Source organism: Durio zibethinus, chromosome 4 (assembly GCF_047325235.1).
Source record: "Durio zibethinus cultivar Kanyao isolate XHJ-2024 chromosome 4, ASM4732523v1, whole genome shotgun sequence".
In the NCBI taxonomy this organism is placed as follows: Eukaryota; Viridiplantae; Streptophyta; class Magnoliopsida; order Malvales; family Malvaceae; genus Durio; species Durio zibethinus.
Genome location: NC_143165.1, coordinates 12196441 through 12214536, shown reverse-complemented (window position 1 = coordinate 12214536; position 18096 = coordinate 12196441). Strand labels below are relative to the sequence as shown.

The 18096-nt window shown below is 31.6% G+C and overlaps 2 protein-coding genes and 1 pseudogene across 10 annotated transcripts; 2 read left to right on the top strand and 1 right to left on the bottom strand.

Annotated features, from left to right (window-relative positions):
* Nucleotides 1–2797: 2797 nt before the first annotated feature.
* On the top strand, nucleotides 2798–3801 carry LOC111288246 (protein CHLORORESPIRATORY REDUCTION 41, chloroplastic-like). The gene has a single exon (XM_022879052.2). It carries the CDS (start codon nucleotides 2960–2962, stop codon nucleotides 3584–3586), a length of 627 nt encoding a protein of 208 aa, XP_022734787.2. The 5' UTR covers nucleotides 2798–2959; the 3' UTR covers nucleotides 3587–3801.
* Nucleotides 3802–4321: 520 nt separating this feature from the next.
* LOC111287360 (pentatricopeptide repeat-containing protein At4g04790, mitochondrial-like) lies at nucleotides 4322–12579 on the bottom strand. Of its 8 annotated transcripts, XM_022877871.2 has the most exons (17): nucleotides 12156–12547; nucleotides 11754–11801; nucleotides 10454–11083; nucleotides 10079–10258; nucleotides 9588–9652; nucleotides 8870–8977; nucleotides 8461–8574; nucleotides 8015–8110; nucleotides 7747–7845; nucleotides 7017–7136; nucleotides 6709–6813; nucleotides 6334–6498; nucleotides 6137–6264; nucleotides 5660–5738; nucleotides 5120–5337; nucleotides 4922–5040; nucleotides 4322–4826 (listed from the first exon to the last, which is right to left on the bottom strand). In XM_022877871.2, the coding sequence occupies exons 1-17, from the start codon at nucleotides 12406–12408 to the stop codon at nucleotides 4771–4773; spliced, it is 2583 nt and encodes an 860-aa protein (XP_022733606.2). In that variant the 5' UTR covers nucleotides 12409–12547; the 3' UTR covers nucleotides 4322–4770. The 8 variants fall into 8 exon arrangements, 5 of the variants coding, with proteins under 5 accessions (XP_022733606.2, XP_022733605.2, XP_089615781.1 ...); XR_016341570.1 differs by lacking the exon at nucleotides 4922–5040 and having other exon boundaries at nucleotides 5120–5318; nucleotides 12156–12548; XR_002689978.2 differs by lacking the exon at nucleotides 4922–5040 and having other exon boundaries at nucleotides 5660–5730; nucleotides 12156–12548.
* Nucleotides 12580–12654: 75 nt separating this feature from the next.
* On the top strand, nucleotides 12655–16264 carry LOC111287989 (F-box protein At5g49610-like; annotated as a pseudogene). Its single transcript, XR_016341572.1, has 3 exons — nucleotides 12655–12951; nucleotides 13680–13769; nucleotides 15108–16264. The product of XR_016341572.1 is annotated as an F-box protein At5g49610-like (transcript).
* Nucleotides 16265–18096: the final 1832 nt, after the last annotated feature.

The window sequence follows — 18096 nt, the reverse complement described above, 5'->3', positions numbered from 1 at the left end:
TATTGGCCGTTTGGATTAAATTAAATAATTAGTATATTCATGACATATAAAATATTAAAATTTATTATTTATATTATATTTTATATAAAAATTATATATTATAATTAATATTAATATAAAAAAATAAAATATATTCTTTATTTTATTAAATATATATAATTATTATTAAAATTTTAAAACGTATTAATTTTATATTTTTTATTAATATTATATTTTTATGGTATATTTAGATTTTTAAATTTAAATTTATTTCACTTTTTTCTTTCTCTATATTACATTTAAAAATATGAAAATAAATTGCATTTATGTTTTAAAAAAATTATAAATTTTTATATTAATAGAACCTACTAATTGAGCCAACCAAACCCCAACCAATCCTTTATTGGTATGATAATTAGATTTAATCCTTAAAATTTTATGTGGATTAATAGACTTTCATTGAAATTTAAAGTTGTATTAATTTTTCATACATGAGTTTCATTGAGTAAAATAAATGTAAAAAATTTAATTTATAAATGACTAAAATAGTAGGCCTAGGGTAAAAGCCTAAAAGGCATGAGATTTGGTCATTCTTGCAATTTTGTGCTACAAAACAACAAAAGCAAAACAACCTTCCCAAATATGTTTCAAGCACAAAATTTGTGCTCCAAATCATGACTTTTTGTAGGGTATGTTTGCTTTTTGATTGCTTCCAAAAGTGGATTATAAATTTTATAGTTATTCCTTCATCTAGATGATCATATATGAAATTTTATGTTACCAAAACTTAAATAATAGTATTTTTTTTTTACATTAAAAAAAAGTTAAAACTTGAAAATAAAAAAAATATTTGAATTTTTGTTGTGTTGGATGTTACGTTAAATTAAGTTTGATAATCTTAAACATAATACGAAAATGATATAAATAAAAATATGAAAATAATATAATTTAAAATTTTATTAAAAATCATAAATAAATTTAATAAAATAAAAAAAATATTTTATATTTTCGTATCGACATAAATTATAACACATTATTTTAATATAAAATATGATACGAATATATGAATTATCAATATTTTATATAATACATATACGAATTATCAGGTATATCTTTAACAATAATTACACAAATTAATTAAATTAAAATAAAATTTTCAAACATAAATACTTTGCTATCACATTCACTAACCAAACTTTTGGTGACCCAAATTGATTAAAGACAAAGAAAACCTAAATAAAGTATAGGGCATTTTTTTTTTTGTGTTACATATTTTGAATTATATTTGATGCATCGTTAATAGATAAACTTTATGTATTATCTGTAATTTTGTCAGTAATAAAAAAAATATTTTATTATAAATTATTAAAATAAATATACAAAAATTTTTTTTTTTAAATTCTTGTTAACGAGGCCATTGTAACCAAGGATGAACTTCAGCATCTTGCTTTTCCTGTGCAAATGTGAAGTGGATTCAATGGGCCGTATAGCTGCTGGTGTCTTGCGGCTGCTCAAGCTGGAATAGTCGCTTGCCATGGATGCCATAAATAAACTTAGCAACTCTGTTAAGTTTGATTTGGCAAAGTTGCTTCGTTCAGTTAAAAGAATGCATACTACTAGTCCTTTTTTACGAGTTGGAATACCTTAAGAGCATGCAAATTACGGTTAAGAGTATGGTCAAACCAAATTGAATTGATTCATTATTAAATTTGAAATCGATCTTGATAAGATTTGAAATTTAAAAATTGATTTAAATTCGATCAAATTTTATTTTTAATATTTAAATTTAATTTGTAATTTAAATAAATTTATTGAGCTACACTTGATAAATTCAATTTAGTTTTGATAAAATTATAAATATTGATATTAAAATTATATTATTTATTATTATTTATATATATTAAAAAATAAAATTTTGATTAGATTTTCAAATCTTTCAAATTAAGTATTAAATTATTCGAATTTGAATATGAATAAAAAAAATTTAGGCTTTTTTAAAATAAGTCTAAATAATTTATGAGTAGCATGAATATTTTACGTTCCTATTTTATGTGTCACTTGTTAAAGTAATTGAATGAATCATAAGATTAAGTGTGATTGTGTTTCCCTTCTAATTAGATTAATTTGTTATTAACTTTTAGAGGTGAAAAAAAATTCAAAAATTCAAAATTCAATCTGAAATCATAATGTTTAGTTCAATTTAAATCGAATTTTTTATTTAATTTAAATTAAATTTAAATATTAAATGTATATATTAAATTTGAATCGAATTTCAAATCAAAAAATGAAATATTGAAAAAAATAAATCAAATTGAATTATATATTTTTATTAATTTATTTGTTTTAAATTTTTATAAAATAAAAATAATTAATTTATACTTAAATCTATTTAAATATATTAAAAAGTATATAAAAATAATATATTAAAAATATATATTAAAAAATCAATAAATTGAATCAAAATAATAAAATTCAATATTTCAAATTAATTCAATCAAATCATATCGTATAAAAATTTAATTTTAATTTATACCAAATTTTAAAATTTTATAATTTTATATATTTTTTTTAAAAATTAAATAAATCTAGTTTATTCGAATTATTACTTCTACTAACTTTTATGCCCCACTGTCAATATTATTAATATTATATAAAAGTTATTATTTTATATATCAATTATAAATTTTAAATTTTTTAAGTAACAATAAAATATTATTGTATTTTAATATTTATTATATTAATTCATTAAAATTTTTAAATATACAAGAAATAAAGAAATTAAAAAATTCTATTTTATTTGGATAATTTTCCAACTAAAATATTAAGCTTCTTAAGTTAATCCATCTATCCTCCATGGATAATTTTGCAATGTCTTAATTCTTCCAGCAAACAGCGATCAACAATAAGACAAATAGCAGCAATTGCCATAGCCTTATCTTCAACGTTTCACCGATTAACTTTGGTTTCCACCAAATCTGCCATGGCTGCCACTCTACTTCACTTCCCTTCTCTCCCAAACCTTCTTCATCTATCGAACCTGTCGATCTGCAATTCACCAAGAACACTTCATTTCACTACCAAATGCACTTCAAACTCAAACTTAGCACCTGATCAGTCAGATTTTCCATCTCCAATCTCCCATGATACAACCATAAGTCCAGACAGTTTCCCCATTGAAAAACGAAGAAGATCAGAGATAATCAGGGAAAGAAAACCCAGACCAGAAATTGCAAAGCCTGAACCACCAAATTTTGAGGTTGGTTGGAGGAGAACAAAGGAGATACACTTGGAGAAGCCAAAAGGGTATGTGATAATGGATTTCCTGGAGAAGTTGGAAGGGTTAATTGAGAGGGAATTTGGTTCCACTGAACTGTTGGCAAAGGCAGGGGAAATTGTTGCAGAAAGAGCAAGAGAAGAAGCAGAAGTGTTGAGAGATGAAGGGAAAGTGGAAGAGAGAATGGTGACTGAGTTGTTTAGAGTTTTGAGGCTGATGGAAATGGATTTGGCTATGGTGAAAGCTGCAGTGAAAGAAGAGACTTTGAGTGAGAGGCTTCAGCAGGCTAAGGCTCGCTGCAGGCAAGCCATTCTTGTTGCCAATTCTTTTTGAAAGGTCGCAATAAATTTTAGCAACGAGATTATTTTGTTTTCAAGTTTTGATGTATTAGCTTTGTGCCAGAAATTTGTAGATTATAATCATCTCGAAGCTGCATAATACTGTAGCTTATGGCATTGGCAATGCTTAGTGCACGTTGAGTGGATTGTAAATGATATATTAATAATCATAAATTATTTAAATTTAATTTAAATAAATTTTGAATTGAATTCGATTCTATTATTATTGAATCAAATTCAAAATTGAATAGATCGATTTATCAATCAAATTGATTTTAAATATTTTTATACACATTATTAATTAATTTACGAACGTAATCAAAATTTTATATTTTAATATATTTTAATTATTTTAATTAATAAAATATTTTAAATTTTAATTCAAATATAACTAATTAAATTTTTGTTAAATATAAAATTTAAATTTATTTTTTTATGTTAATCGAATTTAATCAAACGAATTCAAAAAAATTCGATTTTTATCTTGAATTAAATTCGAATTAAAAAATTAAAATTTAATTAAACTTGAGACAAATTTCAAGTTTCTTATTTGAAATCAAACTTAAACTCAAACTTAATTTTTATATCAATTTAAATTCGATCAATCATAATCTTATCTATATACGAAAGATAAAGTGTATAAACAGTTCAAGTTATAAGTTATTCTAACTCAAGTGATTTAATTAAATTATAAGTGAAACTCCAACATGAAAAATAAACACGGATCCAATTCCAATCAAGTTTCTAAAGCTTCAAATTTTCAAGTCTGAACTCGAGTCTGACAATATGTCGAGCCTTAATCCACCTGTTTGATTTTGCACAAAGAGGAAAACAAATTTGAACCATTGATTCCCTTTTTTTTCATGTTTCAGCAGCAAGGATTTCATTGCTTAATTTGTTGGTAAAACCTTAACAACTATATGAACATCCATGGCAGTAATCAAGGCCATTGTTCACACAAAATGTTAATCATGAAGATTACTCTCAGACCAAAACATCGGAATGATTTCATCGCTCAAAGTTCCTACTCTATTTTGCGTTAGATTGTATTTCAAGTTTCATTCTTCTGCTGCTGCTTCTGCTTGCTCTTCTTTATCTTACTTGAGGTAGACTGAAGAAAAGCTGTTCGACATGCATCGATGACATATTGAACATGCGGATCATCTGTTGGAATTTTAGTTAGCATACTCTTTGCAGACTTGGGATCTCCTGCAGCCAAAAGGCCTTGATACATCCTGCAAGAAAACCAAACTGTTTAATCTATCAAAAAGGAGCAAATCGATATGCTGATTCAAACTTGAAACTTAGTTCAATTGATTCATATAATTACTCGAAGAATTAAAGCATCTGAAATCCCTTCTTCTATCCTCAGACAATGATCTCCTTTGTACCAAAAAAAAAAATGATATGCCGATTCTGAAACTGAACTGCCCATCTCTGGCGCAACCCCTAGCGCCGACAGTCCAACTTTCAGAAAACTGGAACATACAGAAGAGAGAAAAAACGAAGAAAAGCAAGGATTACTAACCTCAAGAATGTTAAGATATTGTAAGGATAGCCAGCTGCCTGGTATTCGTTCCAAATTAAAAGAGAGTTCTGCAAATCTTTCGCGTTTACACAAGCATTAAGGAGAAAGTCAAGACATTTTCGAGAAGGGGTAAGGCCTAGTTCATCCTTTATTGCTTGAAGCAAAGACAGGCCAATCTGTAAATCTTTAGGTTCTACCTCTGCGGTCAACGAGAATACCTATTCAATCAAGAGATGGAACCAGGAAGTTGAAGGCACATGCAATCAAATTACTAATATATGATAGAATCATAGTTTAGTATAGCAAACTATTACAGTACTTCAAATAAATACAGGAGAAAATATCTGCTAATGCGCAATTTTAAAATTCATAAATCCATGCGGAGATAGAAGTTGTAAAGGAATTTTTTTTTTTCCTGCTTCTAATGACAGTGTGCAACTAGCAAGAGTTTAAGCTTGTGTTTCAACCAAACAAAGATGGGCAACTGCAATACAAGCGAGAAGTCAACCCAAAATTAAGAGAGAAAGACCAGCAACAGACCTCATCGAAAATAACTTCCAAAGCCAAATCATCATTCTGGAACTTATCCTTAAGCTGCTTGAGTAAATCAACTGCAGTTCTAGATCAAACAAGGAATCAACAAAGATTAACCAAGGCAAATCCATCTATAGTAGAAATGACAATTCGTGTATTTGTATCGCATAAAACACTGATAATTCATATATTCGTGTCATGTTTTATATGAAAATTGCGTGTCACAAATCATGTCAACATGGAAAATATGAAATACATTTTTTGGAGTTTGTTAAACCCATATATGGTTTTTGCTAAACACTTTAACCAGTGTCAATTTCATGTTTTTTTCTTTTTTTTATGTTTTAAATTGTCAAGTCTAATCTATAATACAAAAAAGAAGAAAGAAACAAAGAAGATAACAATATAAAAAGCTTGGATGGTAAGAAAACTTGGTAAATTAAACAAATGCCCCAGAAAATGAAGAATATTTTGTCATCTAACCTTAAGTGGTGATTTCTAACACAATGCAAGACCATTTTGCAACAGCCATCAACCCAATAGTCTGGATCATGTAACTCCTCCAGTAGTGGAAGTAATACACTCAACTCTCCATCAGATGGAAAATGCTCCTAAGAGATGATAGATAACATTATTGCAGTTACAGGAAAAAGAAAACGAAGGTTCAGTTGAAAACTTACAATGAGATATACAACAGCTTTAGGCTCCAGAGAACCCCCATTTTGCTTGATTTCTTTGTAAATGTTTAATGCATCAGGCACTCGCCCACTTGTTGCAAGGGCTGACACAAGCTCACTTTTGATTTCATTTAGGCTTTGAACAGGTATCCCTTTGTCTAAGAGTACCTAAAATATAAAACAGTATCTTTTGAGACCATTAGAGACAACGCAAAATGGATCTAAATGCATAAATGGTAATTGAATTATATTCCATATAATTTGGTACTTCAACAAAAGATTTATTTATACGGTACCTAAACTATGTTCTTTTTGGTTCAATGTGCTTATTTAACAGATGTGACTTTTATAGGCGCCAAGTGCTGCATGAATGCATACCTGTTTAGCCTTCTCAAATTGCCCACAAGTTGTATATGCATTTATAAGTGCCATAAAAATATGCTTTGTGGCTTGAATTCCGGTACGCTTCATTTCTTCACAGTACTACAAGCAATAACCAAATTACTTTATCACTTTCAGTGAAATTCACATGACATGATTCTTTCTCGAATGTCATCAATGTCAAACCATCAGTAGCATTAAAAGAAATATTCCAGACTTGCAGAGAACAACATAAATGAATTTATCAAGAAAAAGGGAATAGACATAACATGAAACTTTGAGTAGACTAAGAAATTGCAAACAACCTTTGTAATATCCTCTTCACAATCGCAGTTGCCAATTAGATATCTGAAAGTCTGAGAATCTGGTTTTACATCATCACGTTCCATTTGCTCAAGTACCATCAATGCACAAGTGACATTTTTCTGAAAAATTTTTAACAATATAAATATATATATATATATATATATATACACAGTCAAACCCAAAATGTATTTAAAGAGAGACAGAGATAAGATTAGAGATTAGAATCAGATTAAGGCTTAAAGATTGCTTTAATGTTTAAGTTAATCCCCGGAAATAAACATGGGGGAAGACACTGCAATATCATGCCGGCAAAAGCAAGATCTACGTAGAATATGAATTCATGACATTTCCCTTATCAAGTATGTCTTGCATTTATTTGCAGTTGTGCAGAAAGTATACTTTAGGTCAGAATAACAACTTTCCTGGTATCCTTTGTATGAAGGCAGAAACATCTCACTAATTGGGTCCATGGCACATCCTTAAAATGACAATGGCTTAACTATGTCGAAAATGCAAAAGAATAAATTTAAGCATATTTGTCATTCGTACTCTCTTTTCTCACTATCTTGAGACATACTGCAGTAAAAACTAAAAACAGTGTACTACTCATGCAAAGACCTAGGCCCAAGCTACAAATTTGCAATAAAGAATACAAGTTTTGGAGCTAGAAAGTAAAGGAAAAAATAAGAAATAAAATAGCACGAGCATTCAAGATGCAGAAAAAGTTACCTTTTGAAAATATCCTGCCATTATAGTATTATAAATACTAGCTGTTGGTGTCATGTTAAATTTCTTCAAGTCATTGAGCATTGCATATGCACCTTCGAACTGCATTTGGTAGAAAAGAACACACAACATATGTAATTAAGCTTAACATTGGAAAACATTGGTTTGGTACATGAAAATGTAGAAATAAAATGAAGGTAAACAATCAACAAGCAGCACATGTATGCAGACAAAGAGAGACAGCAGAGAGAGGAACTGAATGCCAACTTACATCTTTCATTTTCACACACAAACTTATCATACTCCTGAAGGTCTGACTGTTTGGCTTCAAATTATGGCGGCAAATCAGAGAATAAATCCGCCAAACCTTAAAATGAAATAAAATGAAAAAAAGGCAAAATAAATCAAATTTACAATACCAGCAAATAATCAAATAACAGGATAATCTGAATGGTAGCATGAATCAAAAATGCCCCAGGGCAATTTTTCAGAGTGAATCAAAGCCCTTTGCCTTTTATCTTAAGCAATATCAAATTCTGACAAATGAAGTCACTTAAATTTGAGACAACCTTATTCCATTTTATAGAGTAATAAGTTGTATGGATGGACCTATGACACTAAAATGTGATGCAAAATGGAGTAAAAAATATTTAAATATGTACAGTATGTGATACTTAAAGAAAACAATAAAGCACAATAGTGTTTGATATATCATACCAAATTAAACTCATAACTCTCCTTACTAGCATGCAAAATGCTATGTAGTGTCTCAATACTGAAGCTCAAACCCGCCTCACACATCTGTTCGACTATGTCAAGAGCCAAATGCACCTGCATTACAATAAATGAAACATTGATTATATAAAAGTTGACAAAATTAATGCTTTTATCTTGTTTTCAAGCCCCAAAGATTTGGCTACATAATAGGAAGTCTCATAACCCATCCCTTCAAGCTCCCCTATCTCTGGTCGTGACCTTACAAATCCCATAAGATTTTACCATCAAAAGTTTCTTCATAAAGTTGTTTGGTACTAAATGAAAGAGTCAAACCCATTAGAACAATTTAAATGACACTGTGGATCCAAAAGGCTTAAAATTTGGTCTTTTTGCTCCTTTTACACCATACCTCGTGTAAATCACAGCAGTGGGTAATGAGCTTCTCATATGATGCAGATGAAGGTGTTATCTTGAATTTCATGTGCAAGCTTTTGAATTTCAGAAACAAATCCTCAACCTACAATAAAGAACAAGTGCAAAGAGAAATAAAGTGAATAAAAAGCTATAAGACAAGAAAATGACCTAATTACCAACAAGAACCTTTTGGACTCCCAAAATTTTGAATTTATAATTAAAAGGACCTACTGATGACAAACATTCGGAAGCAAGATTGCTTACAATCAAGATGCGGATCAATAGTTTTGAAAAATCTCAAAATTATCACCGACAGATAAGGGCTGAAAAATTATGCTTCTGAAAATGAACCCTATGATTCTAAAGAGAAATATCACCATTACACAGGTCAAGATGTATCTTTAATTTTTACCAGTTTATCTATCTCAAGGTTGTTTGAACAAATTTGCTGTCTAGTTAGTTTCACAGAATCAGATTCCCTACTTGAACATGACAACAATCAGGTGAAATTATATTGTCACCAACTAGACAGCAAATTGGTTTGCAACAAAAGACATCAATAATACCGTCAGAATACTGCTGATAGAGTTTCAGGTGCCATAACAAAAATGCAAAATTAAATTTTCTGTTTTAGCAAACAAGGAAACTGCATGTGTTTAATAGAATCACGGCCTGAAGGAAATTACCAGCAGCTTTCATGAGAAGTTCCTCACCGCTAAATTAGGAATGCCGCTAGCATAACTAAAGACGAGCCTCGAGATATCATCCATCTTGCAATCTGCATTATCAAATTTACCATATTAAAATGCATACAAGACAAGATGCATACTTATGTCAAATTTGTTATCCTTCATCAGATCCTAAAGTGTTTTAAAACAACTAAATATCTGGAGTTACAGAATCCAAATCCTTCATCTTTGAAGGGGGCAGTGAGGCGACATACTTCATACATGATGGTAGAAACTAGAACTTATGCATGCACCAAGCTCTCACCATGAAATTAATTCCCTTGGAAACTACTAAATTCTAAAAAGATCAAATTTATGAAAATGTAATCATTGAAAATTTGCTTTCAGAGATACTGATCAGAAAAACATTATTTGTGCAGAAAATCAGACCAGTTACCAGATTTTACCAATTACTTCAATAGACAAGATTTAGGAGCCTATTTGTTAATGGAAAAATGAGTAGATCATGAACGTACCAGAGTTTTTGAACGCCAAAAGGAACTTCTCAGCGAATGACTCTAATGAAAGCTTCCCCAATGATTGGAATACATTTGCAACTTGGTCCACAGATGAAATTCTTGTTAAATCAATAATCTCTAACAGTTGCATTAGGTCCTCCTTCCTGCCACTTTCACAAAGTGCCAACAAATAATTTTCTGCAAGAAAAAAAAAAATGATACCAGCTCATTAACAGTAAAATTGTGTCCCAACCCCCAGACTGCATAAGATAAAAAGAGAGAGAGAGAGAGAGAGAGGAGAAAAGCTTACCTAGCATATAAATCAAAATTCAAATAAAAATAAGTAGAAAATAACTAAAAAAGCGATACTGACATCTAAACCTAGCTCCATACCTTTTAATTTAAAATCATCTTCCCAATCACCAGAGACAATATAGTTGCAAAGTTCTTGAATCTTTTCTTCATTATTGACTCCTATCCACAATAGCATCTCATAGTAACCTAATCTTGAATGCGAACTCAGATTCCCATCTTTGACAGGTTCACAGAAACAAAAGAACTCTTCTACCATACCCATGTCAATAAAATACATAAGTAATGGACCATAAGTTCCCTCTTCTAACTGAAATCCCTGTTCCCTCATTTTTTTAAAAGTTCTAAAAGCCTCAGAAATATGTTCGAAAGCAACCTTTTCATCATCGCTGGTCCTGGCCTTCTCCAAGCAAACTGCTATTAAAGCATTGTACTCTGTCACACCAGTTTCTCTTCCCAGTTTATCAAATACCTCCATAGTAGCTTTTGTGCCCAGTTTATCTCCACATGTCTTTATTAACTTGTTAAAATAATTAGCCTGGGATTTCCTGAAAGCCCATTTCTGTTTCCTTTCATGTGAAACTTCTTTCTGCCCAACTGATATGTTATTGTTAGACAAGTTTGAAAGCCATGGCAAGTCTAATACTCCTCCTAAAGAACTCCTATCATTGGTCATTTCTTCTGAGTCCTGTGAACTGTCTAAAGCACCAACTGCGCACGGAATAAAATACATGAACTAATCCACAATAAATGAACCAAAATCGCTTTTACTTTCCCAAATTTAAAAAAAAAAAAAAAAACTTTTACATTTAGTTATTTAAAAAGTTAGAAAAATGAAAACTTGAGGTTCCAATCCATGTCCTACTTAAGGAACACATTCTATTTGATATTATCTACATGCATGAACGATTTGAAATTGCATGATAATAGCAACTAACTTAAATCTCTTGCATTCTCAGAACTTGTTCAGGCAACATAGAATACAGTAAACATCTTACTTTAGGCAAGTTATATATATATATATATATATATGTATGTATGTATGTATGTATGTATGTATGTATATATATTGCATTAACATAACCAATTCAAATAAAGTAGTTTCAAACAAGTAAATTTCCTTACACACGTAACATGGGAAAGCATTCTTCTTGATAGCTATCCATTTGCAAGTAAAATCTCTAATTGCATAAAAAGAACAACAAACTTGAAGTCTCTTCCATTCTCATGACTAAATCAAGTAAATTAGTTCTTTGATGAGCAACATCACACCAGGAATTTCAAATTTTCACTTTTTCTTATGCTTCTTCCACAATAATCTGAAGGAGAGAAAAACAAAAACACCAACATAATCCACATGCTATAAACAACAAATACTTACCACATAATATAGTAGATATCTCCTCTGTCCATTTCTCCATTGAATTCTCTGCATTAAACACAGTAAAATCAAGACTTCAGATTCTACACTTCAAAATGACACATTTCACTGAATTCTATAACAGACCGAAATCAAAAAAACATAAAGAACAAAACACCAGAATCTAAAACTACACTTTTCACTTAAAAACTACACATTTCAACGAATTCTCCAACACTAGAATTAAAAAGATACTTAAAAATGACAGTTCTTTTAATGCTCTAACACCCTGAATCTTAAAAACTACAATTTTCACTTAAAAACGAAAATTTTCATTAAATTATTCAATACCCAGAAACTAAAACACAAACGACAAAACCCAGAGTCCAAAAAAGCTAAAAAAGGGAAAAAGCTAAAACAAACCAGAAGTTGAAGCAGGTTCAAGCAACTGGCTGCTGAGGCTACCATCAGGGGCTGGTTTCTTGGTGGGTTCAGGTGCAATTTTTGTCAAAGAAGTGAATGATGGTGATGGTGATGAGGTGTCAAGCGAGGAAACAAACTGTATTAGAGCTTTGTCACCGGCGGTCAAGGAAGACTTTTTAGTAGCTTTTTTAACGGCGGTTTTAAAGAGAGATGAAAGGGTTTTACCTTTGGAACCTGTCATTTGATAGACCATATGAATGGTGAAAGTGAAGGTGAAGGTGAAGGTGAAGAAGCAAAGGGTTTGGGGTTTTGTTGCTGTGAGGCTGCAACTGCTCTCAGATTTTTAAAAGGCTTTTTTTTTTTTTTTTTTTTTTGTTAGGCCTTTTGTCATTTTAATTAGGGTTTCTTTCCATTTTTCTGGCTATAATTAATATTTATTGACTATAAAATATAAGAATTTAAAAAAAAAAAAGAAATTAAAGTAACAATAAAACCGACTTTAAGAAATCATTTTGGTGTTTTGCCCAAAAATAGAAAATGCTTTTGCTGTTTTCTCTGTTGACCTGACCATGTCTCACTTGCATTGCATAGGCAGTCTTCAATGCTTTTTTTAAGGCACCATGAGAGAGAAATGGTGCAGTTCTCATGGAGATCAGTTGTTGATTGCCTTCATCTCCATCTTCAGAATTTCCGAGAGAACATAAACGACATTGCATCGGGAGTTCATGGCAGCCAGATGTTGGGGGTGGGGTGTTTCCATTCTCATCAGGTGCATTCACACAGTTTACCGTCTCAGGTAGCTCCAACAACGACACTGCTTTAATGTTTCCGATTTCATTAGCAAGAAATATGTTCCATTGCTTGTCTCGACCTTATCTGCTAGTCCATCTATCAATTCGTATATTTGTATTATATAAAAATTGGCAATTCGTATCATGTCAATATAAAAACAAATCATTTATAGTTTTTGCTAAAATTTTAACTCTATACCTTTCATTTTTTTTTTTTTCATATAATTTTTGTGTCGTAATTTAAATTGACGGGTCTAGTCTAGACAGCCCCTAACTAAGCTGTTCCTTTAGTACATTTACTTCGCCATTCTCAGACAAGCGAAGCAATTGAAGTTCCATAGTTTAGTAACCACTTGACTATCTTATCGTGACCCTAGGCTACAGCATAGTTTAAGAGGATTCCTCTGATTTTCATCAAGCTCGTAGAAGAGTTGAGCTTCAAAGAGTAGTATCAGTCTATCAGATGAGATCGTCTTTTATACGGACAGTGAAAATTTTTAACTTTAGTTGCTGTTTTAAGGGGCTGCAACATGTCTCACTACTTTAAGTTAGCTATTGCCTTTTCTAGTCTGAATCAGTTCAATATGTATAGTTCTTTGTTTGAAGCAGTAATATCCACCCTTTTATCTCTTCTTTTTCAAACTTTAGTATTCCTTCCTACTCATAATAACATTTGTTTCAGTTCTTTCCATCAATCTCTCTTCAATGAATACATGCCTTAACATTTTTGCAGTTGCAGTCATAGAAAAAAGTCAACCTGTCCTGTGTGTACCAGCTGTAGCTGGGTCCCCAAAATATTAGAGAAGCACTTGTTGCGGAGCAGGTAATTGCAATGATATCTTAGATAACAAACATTTGAAGGGTTTTGCTTGAATCTAGAAGCGCCAGGCCTTGTTTGGGGACCATTCTGGTGGTAGCCACCAGACATTGTGAATGCTACTGCAGATGTAACAGTAGTGATTAGAGTTGTTATCATTAGGAGAGTTAGACACTTTTGCTTGTAAGACTGCATTTTAGCATCTTCTGCTTCATGGTTTGCTCAGTCATTTGTCCTGCTATTTTGCAAATCACCATGAGTTTTGGTTGAGTCCGTGGCTTTCAAATCAATAGCTTTTACACTCAAACCCCAACGATTGTCACCTCTAACCCTCCCTTTTCATTGAGCCAACAGAAACAAAACTCCAAACAGCAACAAAGACTAGTAGCAGGCAGGGCAACCTGCTTGAGCAAAACTGAGAAAACCAACCCAACAAACATAAACCTCAAAAAGCCCAAGGAAAAGTATAAAACCAGATCACGAATGCCGACATTAAAACACAGGTATGTGTGTCAATGTCATAAGAATAACCGACCCAGACTAGATCCAACTTTTTTTTTGGGCCGGAGCACCGGACTCAACTTCAGTGAATAAGTTCACAGATTTATAGATTTATATGGTTGTACATAACTAAAACACAGGTTACACGTTTGTGTGTCAATATTTTTCCCCATGTTGGTCACAATTTTCTCTAAAATTGCTTGTCTTATGTAACCAATGTTTTGATTTTATATTTGAAGAAAAATATGTATGACCATTTGGGCAGGCTATGAAATAGGCATGAAATTGCTGATGAGCAACATGTGTTAAGTATGTCCACTGTCAATTGGGTCTAGTTTGGTTGAAAGAAGACTTGTTTCGGTTGAATTTCTTAGTGCTTTTTCCTCGTGCATTTTCTCAAGTATTTGTTGTTCATTTTTTCCACCACTGCTTTCTTGATAACATTTTGGTTGCATTGTGGGATTCCTAGTCTTTTCTTGCTGATGCATTGATTATGCTACTATAATGCCTATGTCTATGCACGTATCAGACTAATGGCATGGAATCCAAATTCTGCATGTGACACTAAAGAGATTGTGTGTTATGTCTTGAATGGAAAGGCAATTATATTCACGGAATAGTAAATGAAAATTCAATCCATAGATCATGTTACTTATGGCTCTATCTATTAACCTCATTTTCAAATAACTTTTTGTCAGATTGAAAGTAAAGTGTTTTGATATCTTACAAGTAGATTATGTACAAATATTAACTGTCATTAATCTCAGCACTTGTTATGGGAAAAAGTTGCCCGCTTCGCATGCATTTGTAAATAAAATAACTTACTAGGCCTTAATCTTGCAGATGGTTCCCGTGTATCAATCTCAGGACTGATTTGGTTTTTTCATTGGACAAAGGAGGTGAAAAGAGGTTAGCAATGGGAAAAACTGGAGGCAAAAGTGCTCATTGTGCAGCTGATAAGTCGTATGAGGTAGAATATACAGAAAATGTGCTTACCAATGTAATCTCAAGGCTTCCAGTTAAGTCACTATTAGTATGCAAATCTGTTTGCAAGCAATAGCATCAGTTGATAAGTAGTCACGCTTTCACTGATTTGTGGCTACTCTGGTCAAAAAAGCACTCCATTTACATAGTTTATCCTTGCATGGATATGATCATGAAGTTATATTTGGTGAAAGACAGTGGTGAAATCACTTAAAGAATTACCTTTCCATATTGTGACAATCTTTCTACTCTGTCATCATCTGCAATCTGCATCTGTAATCTTGTTACCAGAAAGGCTCTACTACTTCCAAAAGGTAGCAAATCCGAAGAAAATCCTTCTGTCGGAGTTGCTTTTCAGATTTACCAGAAAGTGTATATCTCTAGCTAAGCATCAACACCATGCTAACCGTCGCCAATGTGATGTATATTCATCAAGCACGGGATCCTGGAGTCTCATAGGTCTTGTACCTTACTGTCCTATGCATTCTAGCCATAGCCCCCTAGGGTCAAACCATGCTTTTGTCAATGGAAAATATTGGTTCATTGCTTCAGATGAAGATCACATGATCCCTGGCTCTATCCTTACAGTTGACATAGAGGAAACTTTTGGAACTAGTGACCTTCCCAAAGAGGTCACTGAAAACTCATACTTAGTTATGGAGGGAGCTTGATTTATCCAGCATTTTGAAAGGAAATTTCTGGTTGTTTTTGCATACATAGAAAGTATTCTGTCATGTAAGTCATAAAATCATTTTTGAATGTAATTATTTTATATGATGATGGACTCACAAATCCTGGTTTGATTCCTTTTAGCAGCAGTTTGATATAGATGATTATAGTCTCCCCCATGCAATTAGCTCATTCTTTTTTTATTTTTTATCCTTTTTGTGCTCTTAAAGGTTTTGGAAGGCTTATTAGTAGAGAAAAATGCCTATAGAATGTTATAATCTCATGTAAATACATGAGAAAATTTTCGGTTTGTTGATCGATTGAGACTTATTGCTTGAGTATGTATAACCAAGGTGTATGTAGATTTCCTTGTGCTGACAAAGAAGAATCTTAGCTGAAGAATGACTTTCTTTCAGAGAATATCTTAACTTTCACTCCAAGAATTAGAGTCATTTTCATTTGGTAAAAGAAATCAAGTGACTGCTAACTGCACTGATGAATAATACAAAGAATATAGCTAGGCAATCAGTTGTTTGAGTGTGGAATTAGACGGGACGCCCATTCTTGTGTTATGAGATGTCTTCTTGCTAATTGATGAGAAACTCATGGATAGTGTAGAGTTATGTTTTGCATCAGTAGAATCTGCTAGAAGATGTCCTGACAATTATAAACTCAATACAAAAACAGAACGAAAAATGATGCGAAAATGATACAATTTAAAATTTTAACAAAAATCATGTATGTGTTTAGCAAAAACCAAAAATGTGTTATGCGTTTGACATGCTGACACGAATTGTAATATGATAATTTTCATGTTTTACACATGTTTGACACAAATATAAGAATTGGTGGGTTAAATTTGTTGACTAATAACATTTCTAACTAGAGTAACCGTCTCTTTTAAGAGTTTCATCCCATCCTTTGTCTTCAGCTTAGATGGTTAAGCCAGATTCATTTTTTTCCTTGATATAATCAGAACATGATAAGATTTTAGCAGTCAAATTTGTCTTAGGCTCTGATTCTGCATTATAGGTCATATCTTTTCTTGAACTGAAAACATCTCTAGAACTATTTTTAAACCATAAATCAATGGAAGAAAAGCAGCTGTTCTTATTTCTAACTACATTGAAAGAAATAATCAATAAGATTTTGGGGAAGCAAACTCAATTATTGGCCTGTTTTTTGCATGAAAACATTTTGGGATGATTGAGTTATTCACAAGCTGATAGACCAGGAGGTGAAAATTTTTCAAAGCATTCTGCAATAAGTCCTGCAAAGCTCCTTTTCTACATTTTCTATGACTTGTTCATCTTCACAAAAGCAGGTGCTTTAAGCTACAAAAACTAGCCTTGTTTAAAGGAGGGTGAGAGATGTGTTCTCACATGAAAAATAGATGAAAAATTCATGAATTAACTAAGTTTTTTTTATTAAATGACAACGGATTTTTGGGCTTTACTCAGTACATCCCCTCCCCGAGCCGGTTTATTTCTTCTGCTAACCTTTCTATGTGTAACCTGGTGTATCAAAATTCCAATGGAATGATTCTTTTAACTTCTGCTCAATGAAAAAATAATATATATATACATAGGGAAAGAATCAATCCAGATCACAGATTCAATGTCAATCGGCAACATAGACCATTTCAAGGGATCCAAGAATGTGAATTGTCCAAAGCTCAATATCACAGAGAATTGCATGAAGGAAAAAGACAATGGAAAGATGAAAACTAAGTTCTATAGCTTAGAAAGAAAAAAACAAGTGTTTCATTTTCCAAAGGTGACAGCTTCATGACTAATTTCCAACTTGCAATTCAATAGTCTAAATTTTTTGTCTTTGTTTCTTAGGATAAAAGTTGCTGAAGAAGAAAAATTCTACTAAAATACTCGATTTGCCTTGACATTAACTAATCAAGGATTCCCAGCTAATGCAGAAATATTTCTTTTGTTAAGCGGCAAGGGGTTCTTGAGTTTTCTTGGTGTTTCTCTCCTTGGATTAGTTCAAGCTAGCTTATCTATGTTGAACTTAGCGTATTCTCCAAGTAAATTCAAATCAAGCAACAAAGAAAGGATCAAAAAAAAAATTTTTCCACTTGAGCCAATGATATGTGCTGCTTATGCATAATATTAGTTATATGATTTGCTATGTATTAACTTGATAATAAAACAAAATCATCCTTAGC

What these genes read in the sequence shown, in the direction of transcription:
- LOC111288246 (XM_022879052.2), top strand. Translation starts at nt 2,960, where the DNA reads ATGGCTGCCACTCTACTTCACTTCCCTTCTCTCCCAAACCTTCTTCAT.
- LOC111287360 (XM_022877870.2), bottom strand. Translation starts at nt 12,408, where the DNA reads ATGGTCTATCAAATGACAGGTTCCAAAGGTAAAACCCTTTCATCTCTC. An exon ending in TGAACCTGCTTCAACTTCTG is followed by an intron (nt 11,802 to 12,155) that starts GTTTGTTTTAGC and finishes TGTTTAATGCAG; the next exon opens with AGAATTCAATGGAGAAATGG. An exon ending in AATTTGAGAAGGCTAAACAG is followed by an intron (nt 6,499 to 6,708) that starts GTATGCATTCAT and finishes TTTATATTTTAG; the next exon opens with GTACTCTTAGACAAAGGGAT.